The 19,370-nt window shown below is 46.4% G+C and overlaps 2 protein-coding genes across 2 annotated transcripts in view; both read right to left on the bottom strand.

The window, feature by feature from the left end:
- Positions 1–2,322: 2,322 nt before the first annotated feature.
- LOC118163673 lies at positions 2,323–3,706 on the bottom strand. The gene is made up of 3 exons (XM_035320559.1): positions 3,539–3,706; positions 3,343–3,394; positions 2,323–3,140 (listed from the first exon to the last, which is right to left on the bottom strand). Exons 1-3 carry the CDS (start codon positions 3,704–3,706, stop codon positions 2,323–2,325), a joined length of 1,038 nt encoding a protein of 345 aa, XP_035176450.1.
- Positions 3,707–12,932: 9,226 nt separating this feature from the next.
- Positions 12,933–19,370, bottom strand: part of LOC118164799 (calpain-13-like) — a 66,407-nt gene continuing 59,969 nt past the window's right edge. The window contains exons 21-23 of the mRNA XM_035322550.1: positions 18,320–18,375; positions 16,645–16,697; positions 12,933–14,762 (exon numbers count right to left, since the gene is read on the bottom strand). Coding sequence (XP_035178441.1) covers positions 16,671–16,697; positions 18,320–18,375 — 83 coding nt within the window. The 3' untranslated portion in view covers positions 12,933–14,762; positions 16,645–16,670. The remainder of the gene's footprint in view (positions 14,763–16,644; positions 16,698–18,319; positions 18,376–19,370) is intronic.

Below are 19,370 nucleotides of genomic sequence, written 5' to 3'. Positions count from 1 at the left end.
TCTCCTCTCCCCCACAGCTGCTGCAACCACTTGTGCTCCAGTGCTGCCTTGCTGCTTCTTGAATGCTGCCTGTGAAAGGTCCATCTCTGTGCATGGCCCTGACCTGCTGTGGGTTAGCAGTAGTCGGTTCCTATTTCAGCAGTTAACCCAGGTGGCAAAGTGCTGGTCCCTCATTGTCCTCCTGTCCATGCCTGGTGCGGAGACTGAATAAAGTATGTTGGATACTGCAGGAAGATGCAGAATTTAAATGAATTCCTCTTCCTTCTCAGTACTAAAAACACTTCTCTGCTAAGAAGCCCTTGATTAATTGATCCTGCAATTGACATATCAAGGATGGGAATTCATAAAATCCAATTGAAATGGAGGAAAACAGCAATTATGCACCATCTGATGCAGTCAGCGATGTCACAGGAAGAAATGACTGCTGAAAAATAGAGTCTTGTGCTGAAGGAGCCTTCATTAAGATGTGGTGAGGATATTATTAAGTAAAAGAACATTGATTTTGTTTGAAGGGCTTGGCCATCCATATTAAATGTAATCTTGGTAATGTAATCTCAGTAGTTGCTTTAAATGTCAGATTTACTTGGCAACATCTGCTTGCTGGGGTTGCTGCTGGAAAATGAAAATGAAAAATTCATTCTCTATTGCCCATTGGACTCCATGATCAACCTGATAGGCCTTGCCTATACAGGGAGAAATTAGCATATGACTTTACTATAGAGAATATTATAGAATCATAGAATCATTAAGGTTGGAAAAGACCTCCAAGATCATCTGGTCCAACCATGCCCCTACCAGCAATATTACTCACTAAGACATGTCCCTGAGTACCACGTCCAACTTTTCTTAAATACCCCCAGGGGCGGTGACGCCCCACTGTGCAGTCATTTGTGTGTGCATGCATTTGCAGCAAACTTCAGCTGGACTAGCCAGCGAGTAGGTGACCCATGAAGCAAGTATGAGGTCCATGGATCTGGGCAGGAGTGCCCAGATGGACAGAGAGGCTCCACCAGTACTTGAGGGATCCATGGGGGGTGCTGGATGGACAGAAGGGCTGTGCCGCTTGCGGGAGCCAGGCAGGGGTGCTGAGCAGACAGGTTGTGCCAGGGACTTGAAGGATCCATGAGTGTGTGTGTGCTTGTGAACCTAGAGAGTCCTGTGCTTGTGCCTTCACTAGTGAACTGCTATCTTTACCAGCCGGAGAGGAGGAAGGGGTCTCGGCTGTCTGTTTCTGTGTTCTATATGAGTACTGTTGAAGGCAGTCCATGGCTAGGGCAGCCTGTGTGACCAGTCGTGTCCATGTCCTGTTTCTTTTTGTGTCTCTGGAATAGGCACTCAGCTTTGCCACCACCTGACCTTGCAGAGGGGAAAGCAGCAGCTGTATTCCCCAGCCTGCACAGAGATCCTGGGTCCCCTGGCACAGGAAGAGTCCAGGGCCAGAGTGACTGCAGGAGGCAGCTGCACTTGCATCACTTTTTACCTTTCTTAACATGAAGGGTTTGGACAGCTATTCCTGAGCCCACCTCAACCAGCATGTGCGGGGAAAGTGTCACTGTGGAGAGTACATTTGTTGCATAGCTCAGTTAACAGGGCACAGCAAAAGGCACTGAAGCAATTTCCTTGAGAATCAGAAGTGTCTGCACACAGCTGAAGGTATCAAGGCACTTGACTGTAATGGAGTCCATTTTATCCTTCAGAGTGCAGCAGATAAACCTTTTTATAGTCATGCACCAACAGGGCTATTCTTTTCCCCTTGCCAGCTGTTCTAAGACATTTCTGTGGCTCCCTCTCCAAGCCTTTGCCTGCTCTCCTGTAACTCCTGCACAGCATGGGTTTCATCTCCTGTTTGAGCACTTAGGAGCTGGATGGCAAAGAAATAGAAAGCTACTGCTCCATTACCATTAGGGGTAAATGGAGATAAATCCAGTCGGAGGCCAGTGACTAGTGGTGTCCCCCAGGACTCAGTACAAGGGCCAGTTCTCTTCAGAATCATAGAATTATAGAATCATAGTGGTGCCATGTTCTTCATCCCACAGCCCTGGTTCGTCGGCGCCGTGGTGAGCCTCAGAGTCCTCCCAGCCCTCCCAGCCCTCCTCATATCAATGCAGCTGCCCAGAAGAGGGGGAGTTTTAATAGGAATGGGTATAATGGATTTAATAGGAATAGGAACATTCAGAGATGGGGAGGCCTCCACGTTCCCTCGCAGCTTCTGTCCCTCGCAGCACAGGCAGCAGCTGATGTTTTCCATCGGACACCCGCTTTCCTGGTACCCAACCCTGAGTCTCGAGGGCGGTGCTGAACGTGGAGCGCAACGCGCTGCTCTTAGGGGGCTGATGGCAGTGCCCGGGGCTCTGCCAGCGACCCTGCAGGCAGGCCCCAGTAGCGGCACAGCTTCTTCTCTCGGATGTGCATCTCCAGGAACTCCCGCACATCCACAGGCAGGAACAGGGCCTCTGGTGAACAGAAGTAGCAGGGGGCAGGACGGGAGCGCAGCAGCGTGGGAGCCGTACGATGTTCCATCCTGTACGTGTACCTCCTGTGGGACTGCAGCACCATGGTGGGGAGAGCTCCCAGCTTGGTCTCTATGGACTTCCTTAGGGTGTGCATCCGCAGGAGCTTCCAGAAGCCCGGTCCTTGCTCCAGCCTTGTCACGGGACGAGGATCCGCACCAGCAGGCAGGATGCCATCCTTGGGAGCCGCGTCAGAGCCTGTGGCTGGGGGCAAGCTGGCCTCGTGGTGCACAGGAGCCATCTTGACAAGCTCCTCGGCCTGTCTGAGAGGCCCAGCATTGCAGGGAAGTGTGGCTGCCCCCTGGGTGTTCAGTGCTGTACGCTGGGGAAAAGGTCTCCTCTGCTTCCTCTTCCGCAGCACTGGCTGCCACCAGGACCTGACGGATGTTCTCTTGGCTGGGCGGAATGAGCTGGCCGTGGCCCCGTGCCGGCAGGAGTCACCGGAGTCCCGAGAGGAGGAGGAGTACGGACAGCAGGAGGGTCTTGCCTGCCTGGCAAGGAGCCGCTGCTGCCTCTCCCTGACAGCCTGGCTGCAGCGCCCGCAGTCCCGATCGTAGCAGAGCAGCATGCCCATGGGTCTGCTGCCCACCCAGAGCAGGCTGCTCCTGCAGCCGTGCGGCGCCTCAGCATCTGCAAGAGATGGGGGACGCAGAGCACCGTGAGCAAGTGTCTGCGGGGACGGGCCCTGTGCCTGGGCCAGGTGGCCAGCTGGCCTCTGAAGGTGGTGCCCAGCTGCCCCCAGCTTGGACGTGGCCCAGCCCTGGGCAGCAGCGGGGCCCTAGGGGACCCCAGCACCTACAGGAGCCAGTGCCAGGGCTGAGGAGAGCTCTACCTGAGTCGTCCGTCTTCTTGCGCCTTCCCCTGCCTCGGCTCCCAGCACAGACCTGCTGGCAGAGAGCAGCCCCCCAGTGAGCCTGGCCCCAGCTGAGCCCACCGAGAGGCCTCGTGTCCCATCCCACGAGGGACCCCGCAACCCCCCTGCCCTGCCAGGCTTCCTGAGAAGGGCTGGCCTGGAGCCTCCCTCCTACCTGGCGCCGTTTGCCTGAGGAGCTGCGGCAGCAGCACAGGGTGGCCCAGGCCACCAGGAGCAGGACGAGGCCGGGGCCGAGGCAGCCGTGCAGTGCCAGTCCCAGGACATCCAGCATGCTGGAACCAGAGACGAGCGCCTGTGCCATCCTCTGGAGATGCCTCTCCATGCGACACTGGCCTCGGTGGCTGCTGTCACTGGGGGATAAGGGCAGTGACTGAGGTCACTGCCAGCTCTGTGACACCACTGAGTGTATCAGAGAGCCCAGGCGGAGGTCCTGCACTTGGGGCACAGTCCTGCACTGGGATGCTGAGGACATTAAAAGCCTCATAAAGGTTCAAGGGAAGAGTGGACACATTGGTAGAAGGAAGCTCTTTGGGAAGCTTCTTAATACACAGCGAACATCTGACAGTTCCTCAATACCTCACTGCTAGAGGAGGGTAGAATTTGTGGGCAAGAATACTCACACTTTCGGACTAATTTTATTCCCTTCCTAATAACCCCTAAGAGCTAACCTTGAAACAAGAGGGACTTTAACCCACATCTCTGCATTTGCAGTACCCATGGACAAGGAGCATCAGCATTATTCCCTTCAGGAGGGGAGAAAAAAAAAAAAAAAAAAAAATTTTAAATTTATTTTGGGTTTTTAGTTTTTTTTAAAAGCCACAGAGCACACAGGGAAAATATACATGGAAAGCAAAACAGAGAAGCTTTTGTATGATGTCAGTCATTTTTCTTTCCTTCTTTGAGAAACAAGCTGTGGACTATGAGGTGTGAGGATCTGCTCTTTCAAATGGCTGAGTCAAATTCCAGCTAAATTACAAAGAGCTGTGCAGAAACATGAAGGACACATAATGACAATATTTTGTCATTCCTCCCTCAGACTGGATGGGTGTGGAAACCAGGAAGAAGAAAAAAAAATGCATTAGGATTCAGATAGGATTTTGATAGCAGTTATTAAATGAAATTTAAAGGTTATTTTTAAGCCCAAACCCAGGGTGCTACTCCAAGCATGAACAGCCTGGCAAATGATCTGAATTTCTGCATTTTCTTAATGTTGTTTCTATGGATGTATTTACCATATATGCAGGCAGAGCAACCTTAGGAAAACAAAAACAAAACAAAACAAAACAAAATGAAAAGACAAAAGAATTACAAACATTCTGCTGGGTACATTGGCAAAATGCATACCAACAGAGCAACAGCGAGAATTTGTATTTCCCTGCTGGTATTCCTTGCTCCAGAAGAGCAACAGTGAGTAGGAAACCTGAAGGAGATACTGAGTATTTGAGGGAGGAAACGTGGATGATGTTGTCTAAACTTGGCTTTGAAGGCTCTGTAATGACTCCTGTAGACCATGCAGGGCTGGTTCCAGGTGCAGGCAGGCAGGAGGCTGGCAGGCGTGGTGGTGCTGGGTCCTCCACCAGGATCGTGCCCTGACAGTCTGTGCAAGCACCCACACTGTAAGATGCTTGCTGGAGGGAGAACAGTATCCCACATCCTTTACTTATGGACACTTCTAGAAAGATAGGACAAATGAGGTTGTTTATGGGTGTTGTTTTGCTTTCTTGGGTACCTGCCTTTGTTTTTGGAAGGTCATTGCCAAACACGGTAATAATCTGAATACAGGCTTTTAAGGGATTTTTATACCATTTGATACCTCTTTGTAGTTAATGATGCCTCCTTATCAAAGCCAATGTGTGCTGTCTTTGTGAACAATTTCTTTCAGCTGCCGTTTCTGGGCCAGAGACTTCACTGATGGCAGTGCTGCCAGCCTGTAGCACTCCTGCTCCTGCTGATGTGCATCCCTCACTCATGGCTGGGTCCACACCCAATCCTCAAAGCCAGTAGGCTGCTCAGAACCAGCTCCTGGCCTGGCTTCTTAAGGGATTTCTGGAAAAACTCAGGCAAACGTCACACTTGAATTCATAGTCTTGCATGGCTGGTTTCTGTTCTTGCAGATGATACTTCTGGCAGATGATACTTCTCACAAATGATCCTTGCCTTGCCTTTCCTTGCCTTCCTTCCTTTTCGTAAACGAGCAGTGTTTCGTATGGCAAAAGGGAAGTTTGGAGGAGGATATTAAAGGTGGCCATTGGCTACACTGACTGTGTTCCATGGGGGGCAGTGTGACTGCTGGAGGTTTTTTCTGCTAGTATTCCTGTCTTGAGTGCTGCAATACGGTGGTTGTCTGGGGGTTTTGCTGGCCACTTGCAGTTGTCTCAGGGATTTGTCTGTATGATACTGCTGAACTGCTAATCAAGAGCATCACAGTTTAATATGAACAATCCTGCTGCTGTGACAGCCTGTAAAGCAACGTGTGCTGCTACTGACATGCAAACAGCTCCCTGTCTTCCCAGCCTTTGTATATACCCTTTCTTGCAAACCTCTGCTGGATGCTGCCTGTCCCTTCAAGCAGTAAGGGGCACTGCCACCTTACATAAACGGGTGGCATGATAATCTTGTTCGATGCCATATTTTCTGTCCTGGCGTGTGCACACTCGACTACGTTGCTGCACTCCTGGAGCTGTGCGCTGAATGATGATGAAGTGCCACCGACAGCGTCGCCTGGCAGCCCGATGCAGGTTGATGTGGGATGTATGCTTGCTTCCTCTGCTGGCTGCTCTTCTCTAATGTCTGTAAGATCTGGAGTTGTTTTAGTTTATTTTCTTTCATGTTGTGACATTAGAATGTTTTGTGTGTGTGCGCTCACAGAGGATAGGGATTATCTCCTCCAAGTGCCCTCATTCTAGATGATATCTTGCCTTGGGGCACCAGTATTCACAGCTTGTTTTTAGAGGCTTGATAGTACTCAATCTTGTTTTTATTGTAATTACTTTGTGTAATATAGACCTATGGAGACAAGAAGATACCTGTGATTTTGTCTCAAGCTGTCCCTCTTGATTTTGCCTTATCTTTGTATGGTATCCTTAGGCATGGGGCAGGTCTGCTTTTCAAAGCATCAAACCCCCGAGCTACAGTGAAAGCTGCAGGTCTGATTTTTGTGCAGAGCAGATATATGCAGAGCTGGCTGAATTAGCTGGTTCATGGGGCTTCTGCAGGAGAGCAAGACTACTAAATCCTTGTTTACAATCACATTGGGTTTTTGTAGCCAGCACGAAACAATAAAAGCCTGCAATGTCCTTCTTGCTTAAGAATGCGTTTTTTTATACTGAAAAGTCTTTACTGTGATGGCAGTGACTTCAGTCTCCATTTTGATGACCACAATCTCAGAGCATGTGTCCGCTGCACATTTCAGTTCACTGGCAGTGAGGATGGAGGTGAGATGCCAGAAGCAGTTGGTAAGGAACGCACCTTACCTCAGTCTTCTCCTCAGTATCTTGCTTTTGAAATTCTGGTCTTCAGGCTCAGGAAGAAACTTAACACTGTAACAGCTAGTGAAGACACACACTACGGACAAACATGAAAGACCTTAATTCAATTAGAGCAAAAACATTAGGCCTTTCAGACAGCTCTGGTCACCCTGCTCTGCTGTAGGATCATGGAGACAGCCTTCATAAGCCACGGTGCACGTTGGTGGGACGTGTTTGGAGGGGGTGGCCTGAAGCCCTACTGCAGTCAGTGTGTGAAATTTAGACAAAATGGGACACCACGTGGAAAAAGCAAAGCTTAACAGACTCCTTCTCTAATGTGTCCCAGTAAGGGTGAGCAGGACAATCCTAGACTGACCTGGGGAGCTGTTTCTGTGAACTCTCTCCTATGTCCTTCAGTCATCCGCAGTGTAGATCAGCTGGAACATCATTTGGGAGCAAAGAACAAGAATTCAGAGTAGAAGATCCTGAATTAAAGCTGGTGAATTAAGTTGTTCAGCAAGTCATTGTAGGACCATTGCTGTACCTTTAGTTTTTCCGCGTAGATCAATGGAAGATGACGAAACACTTCTGGCAGCGGTATGCGTAGCCCAGGGAGAGAAGCAACGCACTACAGGACATATAGGATGAGAAGACTGGGTGCTTGGGGAATTACACAATTAATGAGCAGGCATGGTCCTAACTGGTTTGGGAGAGGAAGAAGGCCTATACATTGGTGCAGCAGTTAGCGTGGGAACCTACTGGTGTCCATCAAGAGGAAAAATTCCTTGTCCCAGCTAGACAAATCCATGCATGTCCCGATAACTTCAAAATCTAAGAAGTGCTGATCACAATAAATACTTAAATGAACAAAAGAATTGCTGTCAGGTCTCATCAATACAGTGCCACCAACTCTGTAACGCGATGTTTTAAAGGAGTCAGAACACATTTGTGTCCAGCATTTCCCATAGTCAGTCCCAAGAGATACAGACAAAGAGATCTAAAAGGAGATTGATCTGAAGACTTTTATCATCCCACAGATAGACTGAGTCACTGTATACATAATTTCTCAAACATAGGGGGTGTTATTTAGAGATAAATACAACTCCAAACAACTATTCCACGTAACTGATGGTAACAAAAAGATCTCTGTCACAGTCTGGCTTCTGGATTTTCAAACAAAACTATGTGTTTTCTCAAAGAAAAAAATACTTCAACAAAATCTGTGGGAGGCTGTGAGTGCTCAAAACCAAAAAAAATCTTGTTGTCTCCTGACATATGCTTTGGAGAGGCTGCGGCAGCCTTTTAAAAAGCCTCTTCAGTGTCACACAGGTGACTGGCTAGCACAGCTCTTCTTCTTCTTGCCCCACGCCCTTTACCCCTCCTGTGCATAGCCTATGAGCAGAGAGCATCTCCATTTCTTTTCTTTAAAAATTTCTTCTATCTCCTTATGGACACTAACAGATCAAATTTATGATTTCCTTCCTGTCCTGCCCCATCCTGTTTGGCCATATCATTTCTTGGAGGAACACCACCTGCAATGGTGCCTCTGCTCAGCTCGCAGGTCTGCCCCAGGCCCATGGACCAAGCAGGGGCATTTGGACTGCTCAGTATTTTCTCCAAAGAGTTATTTTGGACTGAAAACTGAGGTGCCAAGAAACATTATTTTTGCCAAACAGGTAGCATTTTTGTAAGAAATCAATTGCTCTAATGACTGGAACCAATGTGGTAGAGCACAGATTTGTGACCCATTATTTGTTACCCATTACGAAGCTGCACCACTGCCTATGGGCCCTTTGGTGGCACAGCTGGAGCACCCAAAAGCTCCCATCCTGTCCAAACCTGGGTGGCATCCAAACCTGGGCAGTGGGAGCGAGGAAGGGCAGCAGACTTTGTAATGAAGCTTGGGGAATTTTAACGAATGGTTAACATTCTTTTCATAAAAGCAAAAATTTGTAAGTATCGCATTATTCTTATGCTTCGTAGACACGAAGTCTCAGCCCTGTGCAGCAGGGTATCTGGGTGCACTGCACATCCCTCAGTCTCATCACCGCTGTCAGATCAGCGGAGCACTCAAAACCACACAGAGAAGGAAATACGACCTTGTTTACAACAGCTCTTCTGCTGGCTTTTGTGTTCAGATGAATGGTTTATCCTCCTCTGTCTAAGTGCTTTGCTTTCCAGCCCATTCACAGAAAAGCTGGGAGCAGCATTAGTCCACTTCTCCACCAGGAGTGAAAACAACAATGCTGGTGGATGACGTTTGCTGTTAATTTTTAAGGAAGGCAATCCTTCCATTTTCCAGTTTATCAAAGACTGAGCAATCTCTCTGAAGATTGATCTGTTTGCTTTAGTTTTGTCCCACTTGATTGATTTTCCTGAAGTCAGACACAACTGGTTTTGTGGAGGAGAAAGCAATTCCATGCATTTTGCACCATTCTTGTGCAGGAAACAAAGGAAAATGGATTTATATATATATATATATATATAAATATATTTCTGAGCAGCTCCATGCACTTGCAGCCTTTTACCTCCAGGCGAAAATGTTCAATGAATTTCATACTGGGGCTTGCTAATGCAGAAATAGGGCTGCAAGACAAGCATCTGTCCTGTCACTGAGCAGTCTGCCAGGAGGAACAATTGCCTGTGCTTGTGCTTCTGTGGGCAGGTATTTTTAACTGGCTCCACGAGATCTCCAGGCAGGCTAGTTCAGCATTTGCTTACTGTTAGAAAAGTCCTTCTAGCATTTAATCTGCATGTCTTCCTTCAGTGCAAGCACTTGGCATTTTTTTACCCCAGTTCAACAAGTCTTTCCTCATAGGTCATTTCTGGAAGACCAGCAGTTATCCCCATGGCACTCACAATGGCCAGGGGTTGCTAGTGGCTGCCCCTCAAGGGTCCCACCTTCAGTCTTGGTCCAGAGAAGCCTCTGCCTGGTCCTGTGATGGGCTTGTGGTTCTGCTTTGAGCATCACATTTCCAGTTATGCCCTCGTGACTGCCTGCCACAGCTCTGGGGCCAGGGACAGCTTCAGTGCAGATGCTGCACGGGCTGTGCTGGCTCAGAGGTGTAACAGCTGCCAGAGACTTACCGTGCTGGAGGGAAGAAGGCAAAAGGAAATGAAATAAAAGCCCAAAACCAAGGGCAAAGACAAATTGCCTCCCAAGTTGCTCATTCCAAGCGTGCTTGATAACTGCCTTTGCATAACTTGTAAGGCTATATTTGTCTATGAGGCAGAAAGAAAGGGAGAGAAAATAATTTTCCATTGAGGTCATTATTGCTCACTTTTTCCTCTAAGAAAACCAATGTGCTCCCCAGCCCTTGCCTTTCTCTCACCCACCATGCTGCAGGCTTGCATTTCTCTCCTTGCTGAGAGGCAACACAGTTGGTTTCCTCATGATAACGACAGTCAGGGTCTGCAGAGTTCTCAATTTCACATCTCTTGGCAATTTATTTTCCAGCAGTCATTTTCTACCCCCTTGCTCTATCAGCCCAAGGGGCTATATACTACCCGAGGAAACCTGTATGGGAATACCAACATTTCTCATTCCCTGAGTACTAAACCTTAAAAATGCAAAGCTGCAGCTGCGCAATACAAAAAGAGATGCTGTGTTGATTCCTGCCACTAGCTCAGGCTGTGAGTGTCAGGAACGAAGACCAATTCATCCTAAGAGGAAAGGCAAAGCCTCCAGGAAAGGAAAAGCTACTATCTCAAATGTTTAACTCCAAAGAGGTGCCTGTAGGGCGGTGGAGGACATTAAGTTGGTCTGAGCCCCCTTTCCCTCCTGCTGCCACTCTCCCTTGCCATGACAGATCTGGAGATCTACACCCACTAACCAGACACCAAGGTAGGAAAGACATGTTGGGCCCAGGGTTTACTTGCTCCAGCTTCGCTCTGCACTTGAAGGCCCTAAAGCTTGGGCAATGTAGCTGGGTCACAGGCTCAGCTTTTCTCGTGCAAAAGGTGTTTGGAAGCAAAAGCTGGGTGTCTCAGAGCATCCCCTGGCCTGGATGCCCAGGCCATGGCAACTGCTGGTGACCAGAGGAGATGCCTTTGAGAGTGACAGCCCTCGACTAACTCTTTTCCTGTGAAAATGTCCAGTTACTTTTCAAGGAGCTGCAAGGGTTTGGCAGCCATAACACTGTCATGTGAAAATGAGCCCTACTACCTGTCTGTGCAAAGCAGCACCTCCTTCTATGTGAACACACCAGTGATTGACCTATTTGCTGTCCCTGGTTCACATGCAACAGAGACAATAAATGGTATTTCTTATGTACCAGCTATGTCCTGTCAATTTTTCTTCTCTCTCTTTTAGTCATCTCTTTTCCAGACCAAAAAAAATCCCAATTTATTTAATGATTCCTCAACCAGAAGATACCTGGAAACTGATTGTCTTTGGTGCTTTTCTCTGCACACTGTATAACAAGGCACACCCACAAGAAGCTGCACATATACTGGTCTCCTGTTTGAAAATACTTGCTTTTGCAGGTTTGGAGAGCAAACCAGAGTTCAGGTCTTCAGAACAAGTCTGCTGTTCAATCCTGCCATCTGCAGCCCACGTCTGAAACTGCTGGAGGCTTTGCTGCTGCATAAACAAGCCAGCATTTGGAAATGAGTAAACAACCCCTTCTTTAAATAAGCTGCTCGGCTGAGCTTTCTAAGTTTAAATTCCCAGGGGTGAGAACAGGAGAAATGGGTTTTTGAGAGGAATGGATATGAGATGGTCATTTCTCTAACAACTCAGTAGTTAAAACACACACCTTAAATAACAAATTAAGGTGACATCAGTCTCAGGGGTGTGTCTGTCTCCCTGTCAGTGGTGCAGGGGACTTCAATTAATTTGAGCAGATACTGGCTAAATGGTGAAATAATCTGTTCCTGACCTAAACATTGCTGCTGCAAACTTTCTATCATGACACTTGAGCCTCGGGCCTTTTAAAGGCTCTCCAGTTATTCAGTCAAAATGACAGGGGAGTTTTGGAAATCTTACCCTTTAAAAAAAAATCTATTGACTGCCCTGCTATTGACTATTGCTCTGCTATTGGCTTAGAAAAAGAAGTAGCTCTTCTGTGCCAGATTTCGCACTAACACAACAGAACCAATTAATCTGCAAAGCCGCAAATGTTTTTATAAAAGTACAATGCTAGTTATTTTTTGTTAATGCTATGGTAGAAATACATTATTATACTGAAATATCCAGGAATTCTTGTGTAACAGAAAAGCCAGGCTGGCCCCAATATTTACCTGTGCTCTTGCTGGCTACCTGAACACAGGTGGTCATCGTTGACCAGCTCTCCATGTTTCCCTGAGCCTGGGTACCAGGAGAAAGAGAGGTACCTGTTTTGAGAAATGGCAGCAGCGTAAGCTGAGCACTACTGCTCTTGAAGATGTCCCCCCGGGCTGCACACAGGCATACCAGCCTACTACTGTTGCAGGTGGCCATGGTCATACCCAGTCTTTCCCCCTTCCTGGATTCTCCTACCACAGTAGTATGGGTTAATCGAAGTTTGGGCATCAAAACTTTAAAGCCTTTACCTTCTGGAAAAGCTGTAATCCAGGCTGCATGCTCTGGGAACACCTGCCAGATCAGACACTATGTAGAGGACCTGAAGGTTTCAAGGTCAGGTTGGACAAGGCCCTGGGCAACCTGATCTAGTGGGTGGCATCCCTGCCCCTGGCAGGGAGTTGGAACTAACTAGATGTTCTTTAAGGTCCCTTCCAACCCAAGCTGTTCTGTGATTCTAGGCACACCATCCCCATAAAGTTGGCCTTCACAGCTCAATCATGCAAAGCTTTATGAGATATGAAAGTTTTCCCTCTTTGTCTAATACCGCACTGATCTGAGCCGCCTTTGTTTTTAATGTGGGCACTTGCATTTGTGAAATGCAGGTAAGTTTCTTGGTGCTTCTCTAAGTAAGCCACTGCTGTATTACAGTCAAATCATTGTTTTTCTCTGCATTGACCCAATTTTGTTTTTTCCAGGCTAACAAACGCCCTTACCTTTGCTTGTGATGCGGTTAATCAACAAGTCTGTCACAACAATGGATTCCTCCTGAATTGTTTCTTAATTAGCTTGGTTGGAAGTGTAAATCGAGTGGAATACCCGTTCTTCCAATGCTACAGACAGGCAGCTATGTTCAGCGTAACAGTGGTCACTGCTGCAAACCTGGAGATGCAGGTTCGTCACTGAGACCTCTGGTGTGCACACACCACACCTGCCAGAAAGGCTTTGCCTTGGGTTGGTGTGATGCAGGTAAAGGCGGCTTCTATCCAGCCGTGTTTGCTGCAGTCACAGGCTGCAAGTCCTCTGCGCATGTGCATCAATGCAGCCCCTGGCGGGAGAAGAGCCACCATCTCCACTGTCTGGGGAGGAGGAGACAACCTCCCTCTTACATACCTCAACCTTATATATCAGTGGTGTTTCTCACCTGGGATGTCTGTTGTCTGCATTGATAAAAAAGAAACATTTTAGTCTGTGCAAGACCGAATTAATAGAGCCAAGGATCTTTGTCTCCTGACAGGCAGAATTACCTTCCATACAAATACATCTATCCCAACTACAGGAAAAGTAATATATTGTCTGCAAAATAGGGTTTTAACAATTGCTCTTTATGCATTAATCTTACTGGTTTGTTTCAAAATGACTGAAAAATATCGGAGTAGTGTAATTTTACTGATTTCCCTCTGCCCCACATTTTCTGTGAAAGGGTGGGTTCAGTGGCCCTGCTTGCGTAAGACTTACCTACATGAGTAATGCTCTCCGAGCTGCAGAATGCGACATTGCTGCAAAATGACTTTACCTTGTGATGTAGCTGTTGCTCCAGCATGTAACATCTTACTGCCAGACGAGTGAATCTGTGGCTTGTGTGTGGATACCTTGATGGAAAATTGTGCAGAGGGTCTGGGTGAGGCACGGTATGAATGATATTGCCATGACTACCCGGAACTGCTTTCATCCATCGACATTTGCATCCATCTTTTTGGCATTTACACAAAGAGAGACCTCAGAGATTTTTTTATTCAATAGTTGAATGGAATAGATCACTAGATTTGCTTTTATCATCATGATAAAAGTATGGAAGTGGAGTTTGTGTGTGGGCTACTGAGAGGCTACAGTTATTTAGCATATTTAAGTTAAATATTTGAGCAGCAATTTTATCAGAAGAGGCCCTTTTAAAGACATCACGACAGAGAAAGAGAATGCAATTCAGATAATCGTGTCTCTTCCCAAACAGTCCTGATGCACATGCTGGAAATCAGACAAAAACCACTGAACAATGTTCTATGTTTCTAATATGCCTCTTCACTTACGTAGCAAGTAAAGTTGAATCCCTACAGCTGAGGAACATACATAAGACTTCCTTATCTTTTAATAAAGTGTAAAAAAATGGCAAAGCTCCTGGTGCTATTCATTAATTACAAATAATTTCTCCAACCTTTTTCTGGCATTTAGAAATGTCACAAAAGCAAATTAAGAATTAATTCAAAAAAACGGTCTTAATTGGTTTTATTATCTAAGCAATAAACAGTCCTTGCAAATAAAGGGCCTGACTCTGTTCTTATTTGCAACGGAGCTAACAGAGCTGTTCCCGACTTCTGTGAGGCAGGAAAACCGGCCACACTATTTACACAAAGATGAGAGGCGATTACAGTCAGCACTTCCAGCCTGCCTAGGCCATGAAGTACTACCAGTACTACCCATGGATCTTTCTTCTCTCTCCAAAACAACTCCAGTCCACCTGAGAAGGACTGTAAGTCCAGACATCTGAGTGCCATCGAGCATAAGTGAATATCCATAAGAAAGCCTGACTTCATGCCTTCACAGATACTGTTTTTCCAAGAGCCCCACGGATGGCTTTTGTATGGGATAGCTTCAAGCTGTTTCACACCAAGGAGCAGAAAAGCCACCTAAAACAAAGGCAAAGAGACTCATACAGACAGCTGGACGTAGGTCTTTAGAAATAATTGACAGTATTTTTTCTGACAGATTTTTTCCAACAAAATCCACGTCATCACATCACTCATGATTTTTTAGGCTCTAGTTGATAGAGTTTCAGTTCTCTGAGGGGCCCATGCTGTGACTGCCCAATCACCAGTTGTTAGCAACTGGTAAATTGCTGATGTGAACTGCTTATGAACACCCTACAGGTATAACTTCATTCAAAACTGTTAAGTGAAAGTTATGATTAATTATATATTTGCAGAACTTATGATCAGTTTATGAATGATTAACGAAAGGAAGAAAGGAGACTAAATAGACTATGAATATCTTTTTAGGTAGTAATTTAAGCAACTTCATCCCCCAAGATGAGGTCCTTCGAGTCTCGTATTTACATAATGACATAGTGTGGTGCAAGGGGCAGGTGTTGTTATGAATAACCTGTTTCTATACAACATCAATACATCAAAATACAGCTTTGTTGTGACAAAGGGAAAGTGTTTTGTCCAAGGCAAGTCTGCAAAGGGCAAACATTTAGGTAAATAACTATGTACAAAGAGAGCTCAGAGGGGTGAAGGCATCACAGTGATGGGCAGTAAAGCTCAGCTGCTGCTGCAGTTGTGTCCACCAGATGCAATTAGCAGGCAAGACAGAGGAGCAGCTGAGCATGAATGATGTCCTGGAGCCAAGGATGAAAGGTGCAGAACTGTCCCCGCCTTGAGTCTGAATCCACCACGCTCTATCCCCAGGGGCCTGTAATAGCTTATGTATTTCTCCTTTAACTTCTCACTGAAGCTGGCATCCAATGTCATCTGCCTTCAGAAATAGGATGTGAGATACCAGAAATTCTGTTTATGTATTATTTATCACAATACCTGACTATAGGAAACCTCATATGGATGCAGTCTGTGAATTCCAATTAAGATCCTGGGGGAGGAGGGAGCATGGTTTTTTTGTTTTTCTTCACTCAGTTTTTGATCTGGGTTGGTAAGGCAAGTGAGTGACTTTGCCCAAGAGTGCTCAGTGAGTTCCCGGATTCAACCTCAACACAATGGCTCTTCATTGTGCCTTTTCTCTAAGGACTAGGTTTTTGTCCCTGTTTTCTCCTCAGTGCCAACTGTCTGGGACCAGCACTACTGCTTTACCATTGCAACTGGGAACAGCTGCATTCCAGTGGATTACCAGAAGCACAATAGCTGAGGTGGTTTATGGATGTATAAACTGGACAAGTTTTGTAGGAAAAAGCAGAGCCCTTCATTAGAACCAACTAGCAAAGTTGGAAAATTCAGGTAAACTCTCCAGGCCTGACATGAAAGGGTTAAACATCAAATGAAACACAAGGTGGGGATTGTTGTTCAAAGGTAAATTAATTACACACTTTGGTTAAAAATGTAAAATCAGATTGGCCAAAAAGTTCTATACTTAACCCTCTAGTTGCCTTTAAATTTGCTGGTTCTATGTAAGGTATGAAGGAATAATTCCATCTCTCAGAAGACAGAAAAGATAAATTTTACTAGTTCATCTACTGAACATGTATCACCTTATGAGGAAAGAGAGGGCATGTGGTGAACTGAGCCCTTGGTGGTCTGAGCAACCGATAATGCCATCAGCAGTTCACCAGGAAAATAAATAAATAAATACGTTTGAAGACCAATTCCTTTTGTAGCACTCACTCGCCTTTGGCAACCTCTCCCAGCCCCCCTCACAGTGCAGCTCTCACCTTTTCTCTACCTCTCAAAACCACCCGTAACTCAGGGTGAGCTTTTGGTGAAGCAGCCCACTCATGTTCGCAGTGGCCAAGGTAAGGGCACCTACCCCTTTCGTCCCAGTGTGTATAGTACTGAGGAGATTTCTCACCAGCCACACAGAGCTCGGACAAGTCTTCAGATGTACATGACAAGGGTCAGCCACTGGAAAGAGAAAAAGAAAAGGCACATTTAGATAGTAATGCTTCACTAAGGGGGGGGGGCGCCATCTTCTCCCCAGCACGGCCAGGTGGTGGAGGAACTACAACTCCCAGAGTGCTCCGCGCACCGGGGGGGGGGGGGGCGACGGACGAAAACCCCCGGAAAGGGGCAGGCCCAATTTTTTTATTTAAAATATTATTATTTTTTTTTAATAGTTTTAAATAGGATTCTGTTTTCAACAGCCATTTGATGAGCTGCAGATAGGAGGAGCTGCGCTGGGGGTAGAGCAACAGCAGGCCTCCTGAATAGAAAACTGTGGATAAGCTTTGAAAAAAGAAAAAAAGAAAAAAAAGTGAAAAAAGAAAAAAAAGTGAAAAAAGAAAAAAAAGTGAAAAAAGAAAAAAAAGTGAAAAAAGAAAAAAAAGTGAAAAAATAAAAAAAAGAAAAGAAAAGAAAAGAAAGAAGAGAAAAGCTATATACATATTTTGAAAGGAAGAGGGAAGTAAATTAAAATAATAAAAAGTAGGAAAACAATGGACAACCAGAAGGTGAAGCACTGGAGCAATGACACCATCTCCCTAAATCTTCCTGCCTCTGCGCATCCCTGCCACAAAGCCCTCCCACCCAGCCGCTCTCCCCCCCCCCACCAAAATCCCCGAGGAGCCAAAATCCTCCCCATTTTCTGCCCTTTCCATGCCACGATGCTGTCTGGTGGTTGCTGTATGAATTTATTCCTAGAAAAGTCCAGCAGTGTGAGACACCTGGCAGTTCTGACCACTCCCACACCATCATACTCCACTGGAGTGGGTACTTTTCGGGAGGAAATAGCCAGTTTTCTTCCCTTTTCAGCCCTGCATTATGACCTCATTGAAGACACCAGTTTTGGTGCTCTCAGACACAGACAGGTTCTCAGGCTACAGGACAGGACCACAATGCTCTTACAATGGCTGTTCATTGTGCCAAGCATCACCACAGCTACGAACATAACCCATGCCTGGGGAATGCTGCAGCTCTAGTACTTACCTCCTTGGTAAATACTACAGCCATCACCTGCTGCTCATCAGCAGCCACGTCTCACCCAGCCCCGGTTCCCCACTGCAAGCTGACCCCACGTTACCCACTTTGTGCCCCCTGGGCACAGCTGCCACCTTCCTGCCCCTGCCTGCTTTGCTCCATCAGTACCTCATCTTGATGAAGCCCCAGAGCACCGAGTTTTTGGGTGCTCAGCAAACCTTATCCCTAAAATGCACCCTGGGCATCAAGTCAATGTCTCTGACCTCCCCGTGTGGCCTGAGGGTGCAGGTTTTGTCTCACCTCAATGCAATATTTTCACCAATGACAGGATGGGGATAGCAAGGGAAGACCAAGTGTTTTGACATGGATGGCCACCACAGAGCTGTCCTCGCATAAGCAAGGCTGCATGACTATGGCTGGAAAGCCCCAGCGAAATACTTCCTGGATGTCTATTAAGCACACACAGCCAAGCAAAACCTTTGCCACTGTTGGCATCAGCAGCAAAACTCATGGCAATATTTGTGGCACTAACACACCACCTTTAGCTTCAACCTGCTAACATACTCGATGGTCCCACTGTGGAGCTGGAAGGAAGGAACAAGCATCCTTACCTCCATTGCCGTCACCAAAATTTGTGGTCCACCATTTGCCAAGTTTTGAAATGCACCTAGGGGTAGAATAAAGAAAATATTATTTCATGAGGAGAAAGCAAGAATGCAATGCAGTCTGCAAAATAAGTCCATAGCAGCCAAGTAGCAGAGCTGTGGTCCTTGTTCTGGGATGTCTTGCCTAGCCACATCTTATTTCTGTGCCGAGTACCCCTCTGCCTTAGCCCTTGCATCACAGCCTGTAAAAACATCCCAACTACAGGTCCAGAATTTGGCAAAAATCATAGAATCATGGAATCATTCAGGTTGGAGATCTCTAAGATCATCTAGTCCAACCTTTAACCTAGTACTAAAGTAAACCATGCTACTGAGTTCTACATATACGTGTTTCTCAAAGACCTCCAGAGATGGCAACTCAACCACTTCCCTAGGCAGCGTATTCCAATGCTGCACAACCCTTTCAGTAAACAAATTCCTCCTAATATCCGACTAAAACCTCCCTGGCACAACTTGAGGCCATTTACCCTCATCTTATCATCTGGTGCTTGGGAGAAGAGACCAATCCCCACCTTGCTATAGTCTCTAAAGTAATCATACAGTGTGATAAGGTCTTCCCTGAGCCTCCGTTTCTGTAGGCTAAACAACCCCAGTTCCCTCAGCTGCTCCTCATAAGACTTGTTTTCTAGACCTTTCACCAGCTTCGTTGCCCTTAATGTAGGAACGGGAGTGCTCAGTGTGACTGCTTTCATCTACTCATAATTTGTTTCGATAGGACCTTGTGCCTGAAGAATGACAGGAAAAATGGTGAACTAATGAAAAATATCTTCCCACAGGGAGACTTTCTGTTGGTCGTTTCCATCCTCCCTGGTAGTGAGCAATTACGGTGTGGCCTGAGGAAAGTGATTCTCTTGAAGTCATTATTATGCCTTACAAGCGTTTTCCACAGAATATAAATGCAGATGCTGCTGTTATTCATCTAGAATTTGAAATTAACGTTGCTTAAAGTTTTCTGACAGTACACATTGCCATCAGAAAATTTAAATTTATTCAATAT

The sequence above is a fragment of the Oxyura jamaicensis genome, chromosome 3 (genome assembly GCF_011077185.1).
Source record: "Oxyura jamaicensis isolate SHBP4307 breed ruddy duck chromosome 3, BPBGC_Ojam_1.0, whole genome shotgun sequence".
In the NCBI taxonomy this organism is placed as follows: domain Eukaryota; kingdom Metazoa; phylum Chordata; class Aves; order Anseriformes; family Anatidae; genus Oxyura; species Oxyura jamaicensis.
This window is presented reverse-complemented; position numbering and strand designations above follow the sequence as displayed.

Bases quoted from the DNA above. Each gene is read 5' to 3' on its own strand.
- LOC118163673 (XM_035320559.1), bottom strand. From the start codon at position 3,706: ATGGAGAGGCATCTCCAGAGGATGGCACAGGCGCTCGTCTCTGGTTCC. The intron at 3,395-3,538 runs GTAGGAGGGAGG...CTCTGCCAGCAG, and splicing joins CCTCAGGCAAACGGCGCCAG to GTCTGTGCTGGGAGCCGAGG. The intron at 3,141-3,342 runs GTAGAGCTCTCC...CATCTCTTGCAG, and splicing joins CAAGAAGACGGACGACTCAG to ATGCTGAGGCGCCGCACGGC.